Below are 20,930 nucleotides of genomic sequence, written 5' to 3'. Positions count from 1 at the left end.
TATGAGTTAGATTGGTCATGGCGACCTGTGACATTAGCATTGCTTCAATTGTTATCGAAATCTCGCACGCCTAAATGCCTCATGAGGCATATATGTACAGAGAAAATCCGTATATACTGCTTTTTTAATTCACTCATTTCAAAACGCTCAACCGGGGAATTGCGATAGACCGTGAAACGAAAGCCCCATGTGGCGTCCCCGGTTCCGTAGAATGTGCTTCCGTGTCTGTATGTACAACCACGGCATGCGTTTTATTGTTATCTATCAATCTGTCATAGATGCCAAATCAGACTTCCGATTGTCATCCAGTAATTTGAAAATTTGAATCAGGTTTGAGCCGCTGTCATGGTCGTCACGATATACTTTCGATCGGCTGTACGCAAACTTTGTAGAACTGCTGATGCAATAGCATTGATGATTTCAGTCTGATGTACTAATTTTCAAAGATATAGAACGTTATTCTCATTCGTTGTTGTTGCCCGACATGTAGACAGCGTGTACGGAGATATATTTTCGAAGCTGTATGGAATGCCATCTTCCTGCAGGTAGAATCGCGGCATTCGGGCTGTGTCGTCGAAAAATATATCGAGATCATGTCAGTCATCGAGATAATATCATTGCCTGGAAGATATACCCGACAGCCGATAGGGTTCTGAGGACACTGAAGCTTTTCCAGGCAGATGGATAGATGCCTGGACAGCCATTATTGGTCACTATCTTTGGATACTCATTGATGTACGTTTATGCAGTTTACTCTTAGGATAACGTCTTTTGTCTACGACGACTACTATTGTATCCTGTACGGAGTAGGGGAGGAAACTCTGCGTCCAGGCAGCCCGATAATCCCCAGCACAGCCATCCGATTGACACTGAGCGTCATGAGAGTCAGAAGACACATTACTCTTTACGGAGCACAAAGAACAGTCTGCTTGACTCGCAGGTTGGGTATGATAGATTAAAAAAAGAACATAATGCGGGGAGACGTCTCTCTGCAGCAGAGTTGCGTACTACGAATATTATTCGATGTGAAAAGGCTGTCATATCCGACACCGACAGATATCATTCGACGTTGTGGGTGTCATATTCGGATATCCAGACGGAGTTCGTTCCTACGATTAAGTTACTACCAGCCCCCTAATTTCTTCACCGATAGCAACCGCTTCGTATACTCGTACAAGTAAATATCGCATATCGCACACCAAAAAAGACGAGAGTAAAATCAGCGCGCTAAACCGCGTCCAGGCACGTTCTCGACTGTCGCCGTAGCGGTAATATGTATCGTACGTACTCCATAGTATGGAGTTTTTCGGCGTGGGGAAAGGCAATACATAGTCTCCATGTTAAATGGCGCTCAGGTCATGTGCGCATCGCCCAAATATGGGCGTCCTCCGTCTCCGTACTGTAGTGCCAGTACTCTGTACGGGAGGCACCTGTACAGATCAACGGTGAGGCGACGTGGGGAGAGATAGAAGGACGATAAGGATAAACATAATAGGAACCGATGCTATTAATCATACGTCATTTAGCACTAGTTTGCAGTAATCGTAGTAATTACTCCTACACTACTGAGTCTGAACCCGAGTGAAAGCTGAGTAAATACTCGGCTTTTTTTTCTTACGCATATTTTCCCATGTACAAGAATACCATTTATGTAGTATGCTTGGCAAACAATAAACGTGATTCGCCCTTGCAGTTCCGCGGACTCTGCACCCGTGGTTCTGATCGCTTGAGGTATGGAGATGGAATCCTCATGGAAGAACGCAGACTCACTGCTACTAATGCGGTTCTTGCTGTATGTATCACCGCCTGTATCAGATATGACGGGTTAATAGATTATCGACCGCTGCAAGGGAATGTACATACAGAGACTCTCGGACTATTCGTGATGTACATGTTATGTCTTATAGTTCATTTACACCTTTCATTTTACGAAGTTATTGAACACGGATTGGTACAGAAGAGTAAAAAGTACAGAGAGACCTGAAGAAGCAAGTAAAGGATGTCTGGTCTGTAATACTACTATTCGCTTGGCCACTGTCGCAGAAAATCGCGCATACTTCGCAAAAGGTGTGTGTGAATAAGAGGCGCCGTGGGGACGAGTGGTAACAAGGCCGAATTGCCGTGTAAGATTACGGGTACATACCAGCGGGTGGTAAAATTTGGCCCATGACGAACGACCCCAGAGTCTGGCCTTATGGACTGGAGTCGACTATGGGGACAAGTGAGAGAAGGCGAGCATCGGCACGATTCTCCCGATGAGGGTAAACGTAGAGAGGTGTATCAAAAGGGAAATGACTCTGGTAACCAAAACCCAGAGGCGTATGGTTACAAGACAATGGGAAACAGAGTTTTCATGGTATATTACGGCTAGACCAAATGCGGGATCCGAGACCCCACTATACTAGGATGGAAGAGGAAAAGGAGAAGAAAAAACAAATAAAAAATAATAATTAAAAAATAAACAGGATCCACTGGAACCATTCCCGACAGAGTTTAGTGCCAAGGCCAAGTCTATGTAAGTGAATGCAGTAGAGCGTGACTAGGGAGCAATCCCTGCCCTGTCAGTGGCTGCTGGATCCGGCCATTCTCCATATTAATTAAATAAAAAAATAAAATAAAAATATTTTTTCGAAAAAAAAAGGAAAGTCGCCCGTTGGAGCTTAGGGCCACCCGCGAGCAGGACGTGTTTGTGTCGGCCTGTGGTCCCGTGCCCTGTTCCGTCTCTCTCTTACTTCTTCCCACTCTCTCCCTCCCTCATTCCTCGAACATATTAAAGGGTTCTCTCTTCCCACCCATCGTCTTTCGTTTTCCTCTCTTCCTTCCTTTCTTTTCTTTTTTGTCTTATAGGATTGTCCGTCTCTCAGCCATTTCCCGTCCACTTTTTTTTGCAGCGTCCGCTCTCATCGTTGGGTTCGATAAGGCTTTGTGAGCCGAAGCAGCAGCAAAATGGCGGAGCGGAGAATCTCCTATGCTCCCGACGTGGAGAATGGTGACCATTCTCGCAGTGCCGCTGGTGATGAAGGCAACCTCGACGAGTACAGTGCCCTGAACCGTTACATTTCGACTGCCCGTGATGGCCGTCGCGGCTCGACCTCCAGCGCCGGCAACCGCTCTCAGGAGGAGAAGAAGAAGCCCTGGTGGAAGTTCGGTGGAAAGAAGGATGACGCCGGTGGTGAGGGTTTTGTCATTCCTGATGAGTGGCACGACACCGACATGCACTCTGGTCTCGGTGCTAGCGAGATCGAGGCTCGCCGCAAGAAGGCTGGCTGGAACGAGTTGACCACCGAAAAGACCAACTTCTTCATCCAGTTCATTGGTTACTTCCGTGGTCCTATTCTCTATGGTAAGCTTCTTTCATTGAAAAATAATGATGGAAGAAGTCACTAATTCAGCCCAGTTATGGAACTTGCTGTCCTCCTTGCTGCCGGTCTGCGTGACTGGATCGATTTCGGTGTCATTATCGCTATTCTGCTTCTTAACGCTGTCGTTGGTTGGTATCAGGAAAAGCAGGCCGCTGATGTTGTCGCTTCCCTGAAGGGTGACATTGCTATGCGCGCTTGGGTTGTCCGTGATGGACAGGAGCAGGAGGTTCTTGCCCGTGAATTGGTTCCTGGTGACATTGTGAGTTCTTTGCCAATCCCGCCCTGGATGAGGGAGAAAAAAAGCTAATTGATTAGGTCATTATCGAGGAAGGTACCGTCATCCCCGGTGATGTCCGTCTTATCTGCGACTACAGCAAGCCTGAGATGTACGAGACCTACAAGGAGCACCTCGCCACCGTCAACGAGGACACCCTCAAGGAGAAGGAGGATGACGACGAGGGTGCCATGGAGGCTCAGCTCGGTGTTTCTCTTGTTGCCGTGGACCAGTCCGCCATCACTGGTGAATCTCTCGCTGTCGACAAGTACATGACTGACACTTGCTACTACACCACTGGTTGCAAGCGTGGCAAGGCCTACGGTGTTGTCCTCGCTACTGCTCGTCACTCTTTCGTCGGTAAGACCGCTGCTCTGGTGCAGGGTGCCCAGGACCAGGGTCACTTCAAGGCCGTCATGGACCACATTGGTACTACTCTCCTGGTTCTTGTCATGTTCTGGATTCTCGCTGCCTGGATTGGTGGTTTCTACCGTCACCTGAAGATCGCTACTCCCGAGTTCTCCGACAACAACCTGCTCCACTACACTCTGATTCTCCTGATCATTGGTGTTCCCGTTGGTCTTCCCGTTGTCACCACCACCACTCTCGCCGTCGGCGCTGCCTACCTCGCTGAGCGTAAGGCTATCGTCCAGAAGCTCACTGCCATTGAGTCTCTTGCTGGTGTCGACGTTCTCTGCTCTGACAAGACCGGTACCTTGACTGCCAACCAGCTCTCCATCCGTGAGCCTTACGTCAACGAGGGTGTCGATGTCAACTGGATGATGGCTGTTGCTGCTATTGCCTCGAACCACAACCTCAAGAACCTTGACCCTATCGACAAGGTTACCATCATGACTCTCCGTCGCTACCCCAAGGCCCGTGAGATCCTCTCGCGTAACTGGGTTACCGAGAAGTACACTCCTTTCGACCCTGTCTCCAAGCGTATTACCACCATCTGTACCTGCGACGGTGTCCGCTACGTCTGCGCCAAGGGTGCCCCCAAGGCCATTCTCAACATGTCCGAGTGCTCCGAAGAGGAGGCTGCTCTCTTCCGTGAGAAGTCTACCGAATTCGCTCGCCGTGGTTTCCGTTCTCTTGGTGTTGCTGTCCAGAAGGAGGGTGAGCCCTGGCAATTGCTGGGCATGTACCCCATGTTCGACCCCCCTCGTGAGGACACTGCCCACACTATCGCCGAAGCCCAGCACCTTGGTCTCGCTGTCAAGATGTTGACTGGTGACGCTATTGCCATTGCCAAGGAAACCTGCAAGATGCTTGCTCTCTCTACCAAGGTCTACGACTCTGAGCGTCTCATCCACGGTGGTCTTGCCGGCTCTGCCCAGCACGACCTTGTTGAGAAGGCCGATGGTTTCGCTGAAGTTTTCCCCGAGCACAAGTACCAGGTCGTCGAGATGCTCCAGCAGCGTGGTCACTTGACCGCCATGACTGGTGACGGTGTCAACGACGCTCCCTCTCTCAAGAAGGCCGACTGTGGTATCGCCGTCGAAGGTTCCACCGAGGCTGCCCAGGCTGCTGCTGACATTGTTTTCCTCGCCCCTGGTCTCTCCACCATTGTCGACGCTATCAAGCTTGCCCGTCAGATCTTCCAGCGTATGAAGGCCTACATTCAGTACCGTATTGCTCTGTGTCTGCACTTGGAAGTCTACCTCGTTACCTCGATGATCATCATCAACGAGACCATCCGTGCCGACCTGATTGTCTTCATCGCCCTGTTCGCTGACTTGGCCACAATCGCCATTGCCTACGATAACGCTCACTTCGAAGCTCGTCCTGTCGAGTGGCAGTTGCCCAAGATCTGGCTGATCTCCGTCATCCTTGGTCTCTTGCTTGCTATCGGTACTTGGATCCTGCGTGCTACCCTCTTCCTGCCCAACGGTGGTGTCATCCAGAACTTCGGTTCGCCCCAGGAAATTCTCTTCCTTGAGGTGTCTCTCACTGAGAACTGGTTGATCTTCGTTACCCGTGGTGCTAAGACCATGCCCTCGTGGCAGCTGGTCGGTGCTATCTTCGGTGTCGATGTCATCGCCACCCTCTTCTGTGTTTTCGGATGGTTGAGCGGCGGTCCCGAGGAGGCCCACTCTAGCCCTGACAGCTCTGCTGTCTTCTCCAAGAACGCCGACGTCGACATTGTCACCGTTGTTGTCATCTGGGGTTACTCTATTGGTGTTATGATCATCATCGCCGTTGTCTACTACATCCTTACCGAGATCCCCGCCCTCGACAACCTTGGCCGCAAGACCCGCTCCAAGGCTGACACCCAGATTGAGAACCTCCTCGCCCACCTCCACAAGCTCGCCATTGAGCACGAGGTCGACGAGACTGGCAAGGGCCGGTACACCCTTGGTGCTCGCGCTGACGCCGAGGCGGACGATGAGTAAACGCTGTGCTTTTACAACACTCATTTCCTTTTTAATCACTAATTCCCGACACATATCTGGATATCGCTTGAGCATACATGCGTGCGCTGGCTCCTTTCCCCAGCTTCCTTATTATTTACCCGTATTATAGACTTATTTTTTTACCCTGTTTGCTCTACGTTCATAGAGTTACCCTTCGCTTCTTACATGTATGTATGTGATTAATAGTGGTAAATTTAGCTAAATCAAGGGATTCCAAGTTAATTTTTTTCGCTGTTCCTGTAGCGCTTCTCGTAGTTAGCCCAGTAGTTCTCGTATTCACAAAACCCCCTCCCCCTGAATCTTCCGGAATTTGGATCGCCCTCCTCAATCTCCCACGGTCCACTCGGCGCCCCGTCCGTCCCAAACAAACATTCCACGGACAAGAGCCTTCTGGCGCCCACGCGTCCCATTCCGTCGACGAAGTCCTCGTCATTCCATGGGACCGCCACGCCATGCTCCTGCCATGCCCTACGATACGCTATGCCATGCGTTCTCTGTCCCGGACATGAGCCGACGAGCTCCATAGTAATCCATCCGTAATTCGTAACTAGCTACTACTCCAGACAGAGCTAGTAGTTCAGGTACAGGTAGTAAAAGGGAACCTCGGCGATTGCCGGATTGGGATTGCAAGACGAGCGAGCTTGCGAGTTGTGAGACCGGGCCGGCCGTTTTGTATGTTCCCCATTTTGCCCCAATTTTCCTGTCGACATTACTTTACTCTGTACGGTGTACTTTACTACTGTTACGGTGGTGAGTACGGGTATAAATGAGTGCGCGGGAAAAGCGGCTGCGCTAGGCTGGATGCCGTGTTATCAATTTGTGATTTTTGATTGACGAGACGGAGAGGAGACGAGACCGACAGGACAGGCCCAAGGTCATAGCGAGGAGAGCTTTTCCGCCAATCGCCTGTTGATTGTTGGTGATATGAGGGTTTTGTGTGTTATTGAGGCTTTTTGATAAGAGTGTGATTTATGTGTGTTATTGGGTAATTGATTGAGTGATGGGGGTCAATGCTTTGGTTCTCGTCAATGGACCTTGGTGCAACATGCTCTAGTGTGATAGAGCTGCTATGTTCTGTGGCCTGAGGCATTAACGGTATGTCGCGCAGCATCTCAACGTCATTCTCTGCTCTCTTCGTCTTTTCTGCTTGTCGCATGCATACACATTCTATCTACGGGTTCTCAATTCAATTGATATGACCACGATGATGATGATTGATGTTCTGACTTTACTGCATCTCGAACGTTGCTGACCTACAAACGCCATGGATATCGTTGAAGCTACGAAGACTGGCTGTTATTTGAAAGAAGTGCTATCGACTAGCCACAGAATGGACTACAGAGCACAGAAGCATCGATTTTGAGTGGATTCATGTTCAGCATATGCTACCTCCACTACACTGCATCTCTGGCATGCCACAGGCCATTACCAGGAAAGCAAAACCTGCATCGCATTCCAATGTCCAGATCCGATACAGAGATGCGTTCTGCTCTGCAATGTGCAGTATGCAGTCTGCCATGAGGAGTCTCTGACGAGAACAGGAGGGGCTGCACTGCACTGCTGTACCTACAATAACGGTTGAAATGTTTATACGTGAGGCGAGGCTCTGACACGCAGCCGTGGAATGAGTCCTGGCTTCAGCCCAGTCTCTGCCTGGAATTTACTCCCCGGAGCTCAATTACGCGCATCTATTTCTCGACGGAAGGAAGGGATAGATGCCAGTGCCAGAGCAAGCACAAGTCAAGTTATGGTATCTATTCTATCAATCTGTTTGCATACTGAACCGGACTAGATACAGACCATCCTCGCCACAGATACTCCCTACAGAGACAGACACAAACACAGACACACACAGGGAGATCCAACTACTGCCCACAGCTCCCATACGCCCCCATCCCACTCCCAACAACCTCCCCACAGCCACTCCTCTTCCGATCCTGACTCCTCCTCGTCCTCCCCGCGCCCCCAGTCCCCCCCTCCTTCTCCTCACTTAACACTTCCCCCAGCCTCCCATTCAACGCAAGATATGCCGCCCCCGTATCCGCCCAAACCTCATACTCCTGCACCTTCAACTCCCCCCTCCCCGAAACCTCCTCATTCACCTCCTCCGCAATACCCAGCCGGTACACAAACCCCTCATCCCATTTCTGGCCCGTGCGTTTCGCATAGAACTTCGCGGTCCCTCGGATAACCACCGCCATGATAGATGTGTCGACGAGCCACTCGGCCTCGGGCTCGAAGGACATGTCTTCGAAGCCGAGTTCGGAAGTCATTACTTCGAAGTATCGGGCGACGCCGTCGCTGCCGGTGAAGGTGCGGCCGAGGAAGGGGGCGAGGTGGGGGAGGCCGTGTTCGTGGGCTTGCGGGTAGGGGTCGTGGGTGAAGTGGGTGAGGAGGGTTGGGATGGGGGAGGAGGAGGATAAGGCGGCGCAGAAATTGCGGGCGGGCGTTAGGAGGTTGGCGCGAGTGTATTTCATGTTGGATTCTTTGCTGATAGCAGTTTGTTTGATGTAAGTTGGTTGGAGGATTAATTGGTAGGTTGTACTATGTAAGTTGGTTTAGGATTCGGGTATGCAGCTTGACATCACTGTGACGCCGTACCTCTGTTCTACCAGGAACAACGGAGCACATTATAGAGTAGATAGTAGTAAGATTCAGCCCTACTAGAAATAACCTTTTCCTTCCTAACTCCAGTTACCGACCTCGCATCTAGATATTTCATATTAAAACACACCGCAAAACGGAAGTACCCCATGAACGAAACACCCAATGAAGAAGAATCCCCAAGACGCGACTACTGCTTCCACGACTTCCCGCAATTCATACATGTACAAAACAGCGTCATCGGTTCATCTGCACTCCGCGTCTGTGCCTCGGTATAAGTAACCTTGCGCTGCCCACACTTTCCACACTGCAAAGAGGTACTGATACTGCGCTCCGCCTGCGCCACCATTGCCTTGTCCATGTTCTCCTTTTGAATCCTCGCGTCCTTCTCGCGCTGCTCTGCAGACCGCAGCTCTTCGTGCGACATGGTGACGAACTGGTCGGGCGTAACGTCGCCGTTGAGCACGCGGATTCGCAGAGTCGGGTTGGATTTGTTCTTGAGGTTCTGGTAAAGACTGCGGATCTTCGTACGGTATTGTTCTTTAGTCTCGGGGCCGAGGGAGTTGTAGGCGGATGCTTCGACGGCGGAGGCCTTTTGGAGGACAAGGCGCGGCGGCTCGGTGGAGTTGAGGCAAAGGCCGTCGTACATAAGTCCAATGCAGCTGTCGCGAATTCTGTTGGAGGTTTGGTTGACGTCGACACCGTCGGCCTTCCAGGTGCGCTTGTCTGGGGGCACGGACAACTTCGAGGCCTTATCTGTGGGAGTCGCACTGGCGGGTGATGCGCTGCCGTTGGAGCCTGCAGCGGCTGCAGCGGCACCGGGGCGTGGCGAGCTGCTCGAGCGTTCCTTGGCTGGTGATCCGGCGGCCTTTTGCTTGTTCACTTCAGTTCGCCATTTGGAGACGATCTCGCTCGCTAACCGGGCCACGTCGGGTGCCTTGTGTTGCTTGAATTTGTTGACCACAATTCCAACCCGGGTCGATCGTAGGAGATCCTCCGTTGCTTTCACGCCTTGCTGTAGTTCCTTGAGTATCGACGTGATGGTTGACGCGGAGTCATTCTGCGTCGCGGCCTTGGCCAACGCCTTGGTCTTGAGTTCGATCTCTTTGGCGTCCATTGCGCAAATCGTAGGTTAACGGTGTATGAGCGGATGAGGTTATCGAGATCGAGTAAGAAAGTCTGTCAAGAGACTGGTTAGCATCACCATACTTGGAGTGTTTTGCAGAGCAGCGGACATCAAGGCATCGGGCACCAGCACTCCTCCCCATTTATGAATCCCCCAAGGCCGTCGCAAGAATATCACCAGCAAGTAGCCGGCTCATCTTCCAAATTTCAGCCAGCGCAATCCTGCCAACCAGCCATTACCGCGACGACTCTGACCGCACGTGTCCATGCAAACAGCAAACTTCCTCCCTTCAAAACCCAGTAATTCCAGTATTTCAGCCAACGCCCAATGCCAGATGCCCGCGCTCGATGAGAAACCAAAGCAAAACGACGAAGTGACGTAGGTGAGGGGAGGGTGATTGCGCACTCATCCAACCTTCTCAATCCTTACACGACCGACTTTGCGACCACAGAAGGGACGATGAAAGGTAAAGCACGGGGCGAAGTTGACGGTAATAAAGGGATCCCTCGATTCTAAGTGACGGGGAGTGTGTTAGGGACAGATGCGATAGAGAGAGAGGGAGGGATAGTTGTAAAGTAAAATAGCGGAGGAAGACTTGACGAGGAAAGAGCATCTCCGCCAAGCCCGGATTTCCTATTTGGGAAAACCGCATATGAAATTTGTATAGACATTCTTATGTTTCGCACTTTTCTCTCTTTCTTCATTTCTTTCATCCATTTCTCAAAAACAACGCTTAGACACAATAAGTTCATCAGGTACAAGAAAAACAGAAAAATTTCTAGCAGCCTGGTGCATATAGAGACCCTGACATTGTGTCCTCATTCTGCCAGTAAATGCGCTATTGAGCTGTGTGGTTACTTTCGGACTATATGAATGGCGTTAGAGAGCTAGCTCTTAGTTTGGACACCGATAAGATACTGTATCATCAATATCTTCTTCCCGGGACAAACTGGACAGTGGGTAGCCCGGTTTACAGCCGACGGGGCGGTATCCGGGATCGTGGCGTGTCTCAGGTTCAACTTGATTATCCAGTACCTTGCTCAGAATGTTATCTTAATACCAACGGAGCAAGGTACAAGCGTCCCGGGTATTTGCTTCTCGATAGCAAACTTGGCCCGCCAGCCCGAACAATGGCCTGGCAGAAGAACAGCCGGATCGAGTCTCTTCAGATCTTTGACTGTACTTTCCATTTGTTCTTGCTCACTTGTAGCAAGATGAAAGCCTCCAATGACGGCATGAAGCGGGACGGCACCATTCAAGAGATCGACTGCATGCTTCGTTGTGTTGACTACTCCCGCATGGCTGCAACCAGTAAAGACGACGATTCCTTTGTCTGTTTGGGCGTTAGAACGTATTAAGCGCTGGAAAAGTGTAGAGACATACAGACCTTTGAGATTACACATGAGAAATCGCTCATCAGCAATAGCTTCATCAGAGAACCAGTCGTTCTCTTCCCGGTCAAACCGCATTGCATGCTTGAGCCCATGCTCGTATGTTGTTCGTCGAGGGATCTCCCCTGATATCAGAAAGAAGTTATCAAGCACTGTATGCGTTTCGTCATTTTTATGAATGACTGCTCCGGCCGATTCAATCTCCTCGAAAGTGGGATCAGCTTGAAGTGATATGATCTTGTGCCCAATTGCCAGTCCACGGTAGTCAGGACGATCCGGATGCAGGTCCAACACAAGCTTATTAGATATATTCTTGTGTTGCTTTGCATCGTTGATCATGCGGATAGCCCGGAGAAGACCACCTATGTTTCATCAGTCTTTGCAACAGAGAGAAATCCTCTTGAGACGAACCTGAATGATCTCGATGCCAATGCGATAACTGCACTACCCCCACGGAAGAGAGATCAGGCCGTAGACGCTTAACATTCCTCTCCCACGCATCTTCTTCAGGACCAGCGTCAAATAGAATAGAATGTTTGACATCCCCTTTAGTAGCTGTCTATGAACCTCGTCAGATCTTGCCAGTCCCACATGACTGAATAGCAGATACTATACCACGAGAATCGACAAACCATGAGCAGAACAGCAGATATCCTCCATCCGTAACTCTTTACATGCGTCTCCTCTATCCTTTATATGGTGAGGAGAGTTTGTGGCAAGATGGCCTAAGTGGCCCGATACTTGGACCGTGTCCGGGGCGATCGTTGATAGCGGGTCGAGGTCATTATCGATGATGACCAGCGCTTCAAGGGAGTCAGCCTCTACCAGGTCGTCTGACATTCTATAATGCGTTTCCTATCAATTTACTGAAAATAGAAAGAAGCGGCTCTCAAAAAGGTGGAAGGAGAGAACGAGATATTGCGGGCATATGACGTGTGTTAGTGCCTTAAATGCCAGGTATGAACGGGACTGTCAATTCCTTCCGATCTCTACAAACTTCACAGCTACCGCACCTAAAAGAAGGCATTACAATCTAAAAACCCAGTTGTTGCCATTCTACCAAATGTATTAAGTACTAATTCCAGTCGCAGGCCTTAAGCCTACTAAATGCCCGCGCGTCTGGCAATCTCCAGCGCTCTCTGCAGCCTTTCGCCTCTCGAGGTAATCTCAGACCTAGCAACAGAAGTGGAGTAGTTCTCACCTGCAATATCAGAGAGCTCCTCATTTGAAAAACCACTGATATACTCGGGGGAAAAGATCTTCAGAGGGCCCGTTTCGCCAACGACATATCTTTCTCCGGCCTGGATAATGACATTGTCCACGAACCGCTGGCGAGCTACCTTATAGTACGCCACGAGAATATCATGAATGTCATTAACCGCTTGCTGCTCGTTATACCAGTGCTCGTTTGTCATGAATTGATCAAAGTTATTGCTGTCGGCGTCCTTAATGCCCATTGAGGCGACACGAGCCTGGACGCGTTCGTTTCGAATTGTGGACAGCATATCGGAATAAGAAGGATTAGCCGTCTGCAAAGTTCCGCTCAGCTCATCAGCGAGGATGTTGCGGAGCTCAGCGAACATGTCTTCTTCCGCAGTTTGTCGTTTGGCCTTGAGCCGCGTTTGCAGCTTCTGACGAACCGAGCTGTCCGTTACGAAATCTTTGAGCGCGCTTCCGTCGTAAGCGCTCACAGCATTGACGATCTTAGACAGGTAGTCTATTGCTATATCCCCCCAGCTTGCGCATTGCTCACGGAACAGGTTCTCAAGCAAATGCGGGTTGACGGTGCCAGGAAGCTCCACTCCTCGAGATTCATTGTAAGAGGAGCGAATCCATTCTTCAATATCATTCGCATTATCGCTGTTACCATGGCTCTGTAAATCAACCTCTTTATAACTCTCTTCATCTGCCTTGTTAGCATCTTTGGCGTATTCTGGATCGGTCCGCCCGTCCACAAGCTTGAAGGCCCATCGGTGTCCTTCCTTGGCCATCCGGGAAGAAAATTCGTCCATCAAAAACCGAAGTCGAGTTCTCAGCTTCCGCGGACTTCCACTCTCGATCCTGGGCGAGTAAATGCCACTGAGGATATTGGACACGTCCCGTTGGTAGTCCACAGCGCTTCTAATCAAGTATCGACGTTGGTCCGCACTGGTCTGCCGAGAAGGGCCAAGGCTCTCCAGATCTTTCTTGGTCTCGTTCGTGAGATTCCTGACTTCGTTCACCAAGCCGGGGAATTCGTTGCGGATGTGGTCAAACAGAACCTGGCCCAAGAAGCTCTTGAGCGGACCGATGCCGACACGATCTTTGCGCAAGTTGGCCCACGGTGCGGTGTTAAAGAACTGTTTTTCGTTGATATGGCGTTGGGCCATGGTGACTCCTTCTTTGATTTCTTTCGTGGAGCGGTTTCTCACGGCGAACCAACCATGGCTGAGCCGGACCATTTCGTTGCGGAAGATCTCGAGAACCTAAGTTCTATTAACTACAGCCCAGTCCACTTATTGGCTTATGATAGACCTACACCATGCTCATCACCTGCCTGGAGTGCGTCACATTTGGTGATGATACCAACGGTACGAAGACCATCCGGATCAGCAGCGCGAGCCATATGGAAGACTTCTTGGTTGGCCAAGTTGTTTCGCGCATCCATGACAGCCCTAGATATGGTCAATACAATTCCTTCAAGATAGGGTGATGTACTCACATAATAATGGTTCGTTTATCAATGATGTATCTTTGAATCAAGCCGCGGATGACGTTCCTGTCCTCAATGGTTTGGAACTTCGTGGGATCTGTCCAAGTACTCGTTAGAAACGCGAAATTGCTCCTCAACAGCATCTGACATACTATGAAAGAGACCAGGAACATCCACAACACTCAAGTGACTGTGTTCCGGATCCGACAGCTCGATCTTCAGAATATCATCTGAGAAACGCTTGTCGAGCTCAACGAATCCTGCCGTCTGCGTCGAGGGAAGACCCATGCACTCCGCGGCCTGTGACTGGAAGTCAGAAGATGCCTCAAATGAGAAAGCTCAGCAGTCAAAGTACCTCATCCAGAATGGCACTAAACTGCGCAGCCCCGAAATCCTTCGCTTCCATTGTTCTTTCAAACTCCAGCAGCTTCTTCTTGGTCGCTTCGTCGGCATTGGCAGCAGGACCCGGGATAATCGAGACAGAAACGGCTGCTTCCGATGCAGGCGCACGGCGGAGGACAATCTGCGTTGCGAATCTGGTGCATAGTTCCGATGCGACAGGGAAGGAGAGTCCGGTCAAACCTTCCAGGAGAGATGACTTTCCGCTCGATTGGTCTCCGACAACGACGAGCTACAACGATCACGAATCAGAATACCTGATATTGCCGGGTAGAAGGTTGCCCAGGGCTACTTACCTGTGGGAGAGAAATATCCTCATTGATACCCAACTCCCGGAGCTGGTCGATGATAGCTAGGACCCTGACGCGATCATCGTTGTCTAGCTCGTTTGCCCCGGAGAGGTCCAGGGAAGGTTTGGTAACGTCGTGCATACTGGCGGTTTTCATGGCCTGCTAAGATGACGTTGATTTATTCCATGGAGAGAGACCAAGACATGTTGTGCTGAAGAGGAGATTACGCTGCTTAAGTATTTGCATCTCTATCAATGAGGACTAATGTGATAATGAATGCCTGACAAAAAAAAAAAAAAGGGTGCTTTTGGGGATAGCGATCAGCGCATTTTGCTGAAGCTAGGAAAAATGCTGGATCATGAAGAGTACTCTTTTTTCTTTTTCTTATCATAATTAAAGCTGTCAGGCAGAAATACAATGGCTCTTTGATTTCATTTTGGCTATCGTACAGATCACCATGAAGGCCCTGTCCGTTTGACATCGCGGCCAAAGATCCTTTCTGGCTTCATTTAGCTTTCCATAGTCTAGCTCCGTCTAGGATCCTTTTGATTACCCGGCATATTGACAATCACCAGTGCTTTATGGCTATAGATAATGAACTCTAGACAGAGCGCCTTCATATAGTACGCGTACACAAATTATTCGTTGTAACCCATCCGTAGCATATAGTAAGCGTGTGACAGGGGTATTTGGCTATGCACATGTACCATTCCACATCATTAGAGACACTCCGTATAGATGCTTATAGAAAGCATCCAGAGAAGACGAACACGATGACACGAAAGCTTGTAGCTGAAGAAGATATTGATACCACATGGCTGGCTTTCCACCGCATTTCATACAGTGCTATTCAAAGGACCATCCTCCCGCTAGAACCATTGCCTCCCGTATCACTCGTATGAGACGATTCATGTCTAGCGGGAATTGAACAAGTACGGTTAACTTGCATACCTGATGTTGAAGTCTTGGTCTCTATAGAAATGGGTGAAGAGCTAGGACTAGTAGGCATTGGTTTCCGCTGCTTGCTTCGGTTTGGCATGTATCTAAAGGAATTGCGGGAGGCGAACAAAAGTCTTTGTATCTTTCGTGAAGGGCTTTTGCTTATCTAAAGATAGATGGTAACTACTGGGAGAATTTATCATTTTCTTTATCATACACGTCAGCACATTGATGGCCCCAAAAAAAGCAATTGAAGCACTTACTAGTCAAAAGTTTCCTTTTCAAGGAGCCAAGGGGACTGTGTATATTGTATTCCCCAGCCCTGTGATGTAACTATAGCATGGTCTTTTGCATGCTTGCTGTATCAATGACAAGCAAAGAATAACAATCAAAGATAGCACCGTTTTCAACCTGGTAGTTCTGGGCGTAATTCTTTTCCTGCGATGATTGATTCCTGTATGTTGATCCGTACTAGGCCCGCCAATAGCTTTTCGGGTGGAGCAGTCAGGCTATGCAGAATCAGTCGACCTCGAATTCAGGCCGAGCACCCAACCAATATGAGGTGTTGGTAACTCTCACTATGTTCACCTCAAGGGAGAGCTTCTTCCTGTAGTGACGGCACTCTGTAGGGTCATGCGGAGGAGTGTAACACTTGCTCGCGCTACAAGGACAGTATATCCACTCATCTGTAGATTGTCATTGTATCACAGTATCCATGAGCTCCGTACACTTTCCATTCATATATGGAGTTCTTCGGGTGTGTAGCCCTTGTCGTCTATCTATCTTTTAGGGAAGTCCGCGAAGTGACTGTCACAGTCACTACTCCGTTGATCATTCCGTTTTCTGATGGTATGCAATGTCACTACAAAGTGACTTAGAATTAATACAAACAAACGCAAACTAGTCTTGGATTGTATAGGGAGACTTACCGAGTGATATCAACGGGGAAGGCATCTGTCGACGCCTGATCAGTCCTTCGATTTGGGATGTTCGTCTGACTTCTTGACAACAGCTTTGTCTGTGGCCAGCGATGTGTCGCCGTAACAAATGGTATAATCTGTGTTTCATTGATTATGACTTTCTCTTCCTTGAGAATAATCTGCTGGAGTTTGTTTTCAAAATACGAAACTTATCTTCTTCGTTTCGAAGGTTACCAATCCTTGGATCTAACAGCCTACCACGAGGCATGGATGGCAATGCTATGGTTATGCGTTGGACCACGGCCCTGCCACTCATAGCAATTCCATTCAGTCCACGCTCTCTCCTCGTTGAGGCAATCCTCCAGGGTTGCGTCTATTGTAACTTGAGTGGATCGTCCATTGGAAGGTGGATATGCCCCGAGGAAGTCGATTGACTCGTCGACTTGACTTTCTAGATCGTCATAGTACTCTCTATCAGCTATGCAACGGGATTGAGTGACATGCTTGGCAATTCACGTAACGTAATCGGACACCGAGCGGCGCGCCGCATTTAGCGTATGCAAAATTTTCTTCATTTCTTGGCGCGATTTCGCGCCAAACATACACATGTATACTCTCTAGTTCATTTACCCCGTTAGACACACAATTTAAAGAGCTCAAGTTGCCTAATTTGTCCAATCTGAAGCTATTCAAACACCTGATATTCTCTATCAGCCATGCCACCCAAGCGAGCCTCCCGAACACCGCAGCCAGCCCCCCAACGCGTATATGACCTTCGGAAAACGCACATTCCTCGCATATCCCCCCCTCCGGAGGAAGGCTATCAAGGGAGGAAAAATACCAATGGGGTATATGTTCCTCGTGCTGCTGCCACTAAAGCTGCAGCCATGCGTCGACGAGCAGCTGCCGCTCGAGCTGCACGTGCAAATGAAGAAGCCGATGCGTCTCCTGGGCCGCCGCAAACACGTTTAAGAACTCCGAATAGACGCTCTACAACCCCCCAGGCACGCCGTTCAGCTACTCCTGGAAAAAGAGTGCAGTTTGCACTGCAAAATGCCCAGCCGAAGCCATCATCTGCAGCCAAATCCAACGCGTCACCTCAAAAGGAAGCCTTGCACCGTAGGGCTGCCTCTACGAGTACTGAGCCTGAAACCACTGAAGCAGATGAGGCATCAGAGGCCTCATATGATGAAGAGGAAGTATATGAAGAAGGGGTGAATGAGGATCATGATGAGAATGGTCCAGAAGACGAAGAAAGTGGACAAATGGATGATGAGGGGAGTGCTGATGAGGATGACAATCTACCCTCCATAGATGACCGGGATGTTGATACTGAAGAGGAGGCCTCTGCCCGGGCGCTCTATGATGCGAAAGAGAAGTATAGAGAGCTTATTGGACGACGTGTTCTAGATGAAGCCCGGCGCCGCTATCCAGAAGGCGTACAACGGCAGCCTCGAGAAGTTGAGACTTCAGATTTGGAAGCAGCATTAGAGGATGCCATGAGAGCTGCAGACTATCCTGTAGGCATCATCCTGAATATTCGCGTCAACAAGAAGCCATATGTGAAGAAGAGCTTGCCTGATAGTCAGCGCCGTTCCTTCAATATGGAGAATGTTGAAAAGGCCTTTCTAAGTGCCATTGCTCCAACGGTTGGAGAGGAAGAGTATCAAATCATGGCTCGGAGAGTTACCGTCAAACACTCTTCTGGGCGTGGTGGCACCACCCACCATGATTTTGATGATTTTGACACTGCTAACGGCAGCCATATACTATCAATTATAGATAAACACCATAGTCGCCATCGGACAGGCATGATTGAAGCCCATTTCGATATAAATGTCCAGTGTGATGCCATCTTACCAACACCGAAGCGTTCACGGCAGCCAGAGCCCCCTTCTTCAGACATACCGAGCTCCCCCCCTTCCTTCCCTCCAAAAAAGCGCCAAAATCGATCAAGTCGCCTGCAAGAGCAGCATAGTACTCGGCTTGATACCATTCGTGTTGCTGGCAACTTTCAACGCCAGTTGATGGACCGTTGGCGTTGTCACGATCCAAATTGCACAAACAAGGATAACTACTGCTTTTCTGATCCAACCGAGCGTACAAAGCACTTTAATATCACTGCTGTACAGCATGAAGCATGGGCAAATGCTATATCAAATGGTGAAGCTACTATTCAAAATCCTCCGGTCAAAATGCTTCGCTATTGGGAGGAGCATCAGGGTGCTTTAAATAGACAGTCCCGCCAACCAGCCCGCCAAACTTTTATCCAACAAACGAAGTCATCACTTGAGCGATTAGCTGAAATGCAGCAGCAAATGCATGAGCGGATGTTGGAGGCTCGTATGTATGATCAAATGGATGCCCTGGAGGAAAAACAGGAGCGCAGGGAGGAGAGAAATGAGCGAAGGCGTATGGAGCAAGAACGACGTGAGCATGAGCTGGCACATGCACGCTTGATGTACATGCCTCCCCACTATGCAGCCATGCCATACAGCCATGGCCAGTCTCCCCGGCCAATGATGCCTATTTCAGGCCAATATCCTGCAGCGCAATATCCTCGCGCTCCAATTACTCCTCAGGCGGCCTCTCGGGCACCCCAAAAACGCCGTTCTAGCCCAATTGATGAGACAACAGATGAGTATGAGCTGCTTGAGTCTTTTTTCTATTGGAAGAATGTCAACACGCCAAATCCACGCCAAAAAGAGAAGTGGAATCAAGTGAAGGAAATTGTATTTCAAAATGATTGGACGATACAGGATTTAAAGGACATGGAGGATGACGCCAGCCCCATGTATCAGCGTGCTATAAAGGCAGGCATCTCAGATGGCTTCACTCGCCTTATTCAGCGGGAGCTGCAGGCATTCAAACGTGATGTTCGGCGTCAGAAAGAAGCTCATGAGGAAGAGCTTCAAGCTATTGCCACTTTGGGTCAGCTAGGCCATCAAACAGACATTGAAGGATCGGAATTTATGCGATATACCTGACTATTCGCTCGGCTTCATAGTCAGCTAGAAATCGACGAAATTCATCAAGCTTTTCAGTTTCAATATACACGCCTGCAGCAGCATGTTGGAACTGGCTCCTAGCATATCGACCGCAACGACTATCTCTAATAGCCATCTCCAAGAATTCACCATAGCTTTGACATGTACGGCGATAAAAGGGCCAGTTTCGCTTCATCCATGCCTTTAAGACCGAGAATGTCAACTCAATCGGGTTATAATCAGGCGAATATGGAGGCAGATAACGGATTATATGGCCAGATGATTCTATCAACTGTGTAACCTCCTCTTGTACATGAATGGCGACGTTATTCATCACTATCACCATAGGCCGCCCATGACCATGCTGGTTGACAGCAGGAATCAGATGATTCTGGAGCCAATGAATGAAGTTTTCAGCGCGATAATAACCTTCTTTTATCCCAGTACATGGAAGCCAATCATCTAATGACATGGCAGCGCATATACTCCAGGTTTTGCCTCGTTGGATGTCAGTTTCATAGCGAGCTTCATGCCCGATAGGGGCATAGGCATGATGACGCCAACCAGTCTTCTCATTGAAGATAGACTCATCTATAAAGATGAGATCTTGAGCGCCAAACTGTCAATATCATAAATATAAGCCCGCCGGAGCTCATCACTGCGGTTTAATGATATTCGCTGGAGTTCTTTTCGAGTCCATCCACGCCGTCTGAATACGCGGGAGAGGGTTGACTGATTAATATGCACCCCTCGCTCATTATATAGCCACCAAACGAGCTCATCCTGCTGGTGCCAACCCTGACTCAAGAGATATTCAAAGAGAGCCTCCTCATCCGCATTTGACAGCTTCCTTGCCCGGCCTAACTTCCGCAGCTGGGGGGGCCGTATACTGCCATATCGGAGTAGGTTGGATTGCATTTTGTACACTGTACGGACAGAAACCTGACACTCCTCGCTTATATCCTGGAACTTCCATCCAAGCAGCATAAGACGTAGTATTCGAGCACGTGTTTCAGCAGGTAGACCATGAGAGGAAAGGGCCGCATTGCTGGGGGGTTCGTCTGGAAAATGATATTTTCTGAGAAGTGAGCAAACTAACCACCGAGAAATCTATATGTATGAGTTACCTCGGCATATTAAAGGCTTTATTAATTCTAAAAAGAGTATAATATGGCAAATAGAGTGCAATCAATAAGTTGGAGTAGACATGTGTGTGTTTGATGTGAAAAAGTGCCAAGAAATGAAGAAAATTTTGCATACGCTAAATCTCCTTTTCCAGTTTCCACCTATTTTCCTCCCACATGAATATTCAACCACGAAAATCAGCAAATGTCACCAAAATCTAAAAATCTATCTATTCCTCAAGAAGACCGAATATCCTTAGCCATCCAAGCCTATGAAGATGGGCAATTTCACACAAAAGCGGCGGCGGCAGCAGCATTTGATATACCACCACGGACATTGCAGTATCGGCTATCTGGTCGGAAAGCACGCTCAGATAGAATGCCCAATTCACAAAAACTTACCAG

At 49.2% G+C, this 20,930-nt stretch overlaps 6 protein-coding genes across 6 annotated transcripts; 2 read left to right on the top strand and 4 right to left on the bottom strand.

Annotated features, from left to right (window-relative positions):
* Positions 1-2,946: 2,946 nt before the first annotated feature.
* ACHE_70300A (uncharacterized protein) lies at positions 2,947-6,032 on the top strand (the record flags this gene model as incomplete). The annotated part of the gene is made up of 3 exons (XM_043282617.1): positions 2,947-3,343; positions 3,398-3,621; positions 3,678-6,032. The coding sequence occupies 3 exons, from the start codon at positions 2,947-2,949 to the stop codon at positions 6,030-6,032; spliced, it is 2,976 nt and encodes a 991-aa protein (XP_043139979.1).
* Positions 6,033-7,918: 1,886 nt separating this feature from the next.
* Positions 7,919-8,530, bottom strand: ACHE_70299S (uncharacterized protein; the record flags this gene model as incomplete). The annotated part of the gene is made up of 1 exon (XM_043282616.1): positions 7,919-8,530. One exon carries the CDS (start codon positions 8,528-8,530, stop codon positions 7,919-7,921), a length of 612 nt encoding a protein of 203 aa, XP_043139978.1.
* Positions 8,531-8,847: 317 nt separating this feature from the next.
* Positions 8,848-9,774, bottom strand: DST1 (transcription elongation factor DST1; the record flags this gene model as incomplete). The annotated part of the gene is made up of 1 exon (XM_043282615.1): positions 8,848-9,774. One exon carries the CDS (start codon positions 9,772-9,774, stop codon positions 8,848-8,850), a length of 927 nt encoding a protein of 308 aa, XP_043139977.1.
* Positions 9,775-10,823: 1,049 nt separating this feature from the next.
* Positions 10,824-12,014, bottom strand: ACHE_70297S (MBL fold metallo-hydrolase; the record flags this gene model as incomplete). The annotated part of the gene is made up of 4 exons (XM_043282614.1): positions 10,824-11,116; positions 11,171-11,536; positions 11,586-11,733; positions 11,790-12,014. The coding sequence occupies 4 exons, from the start codon at positions 12,012-12,014 to the stop codon at positions 10,824-10,826; spliced, it is 1,032 nt and encodes a 343-aa protein (XP_043139976.1).
* Positions 12,015-12,277: 263 nt separating this feature from the next.
* ACHE_70296S (dynamin family protein) lies at positions 12,278-14,696 on the bottom strand (the record flags this gene model as incomplete). The annotated part of the gene is made up of 6 exons (XM_043282613.1): positions 12,278-13,639; positions 13,693-13,828; positions 13,876-13,963; positions 14,019-14,166; positions 14,222-14,497; positions 14,562-14,696. 6 exons carry the CDS (start codon positions 14,694-14,696, stop codon positions 12,278-12,280), a joined length of 2,145 nt encoding a protein of 714 aa, XP_043139975.1.
* A 2,434-nt stretch (positions 14,697-17,130) lies between these two features.
* Positions 17,131-19,401, top strand: ACHE_70295A (uncharacterized protein; the record flags this gene model as incomplete). The annotated part of the gene is made up of 1 exon (XM_043282612.1): positions 17,131-19,401. The coding sequence occupies one exon, from the start codon at positions 17,131-17,133 to the stop codon at positions 19,399-19,401; it is 2,271 nt and encodes a 756-aa protein (XP_043139974.1).
* Between the last annotated feature and the right edge of the window lie 1,529 nt (positions 19,402-20,930).

The sequence above is a fragment of the Aspergillus chevalieri genome, chromosome 7, assembly GCF_016861735.1.
Source record: "Aspergillus chevalieri M1 DNA, chromosome 7, nearly complete sequence".
Lineage (NCBI taxonomy): Eukaryota > Fungi > Ascomycota > Eurotiomycetes > Eurotiales > Aspergillaceae > Aspergillus > Aspergillus chevalieri.
The sequence above is the reverse complement of the archived record's forward strand: the minus strand, read 5'-3'. Positions and strand labels throughout refer to the sequence as shown.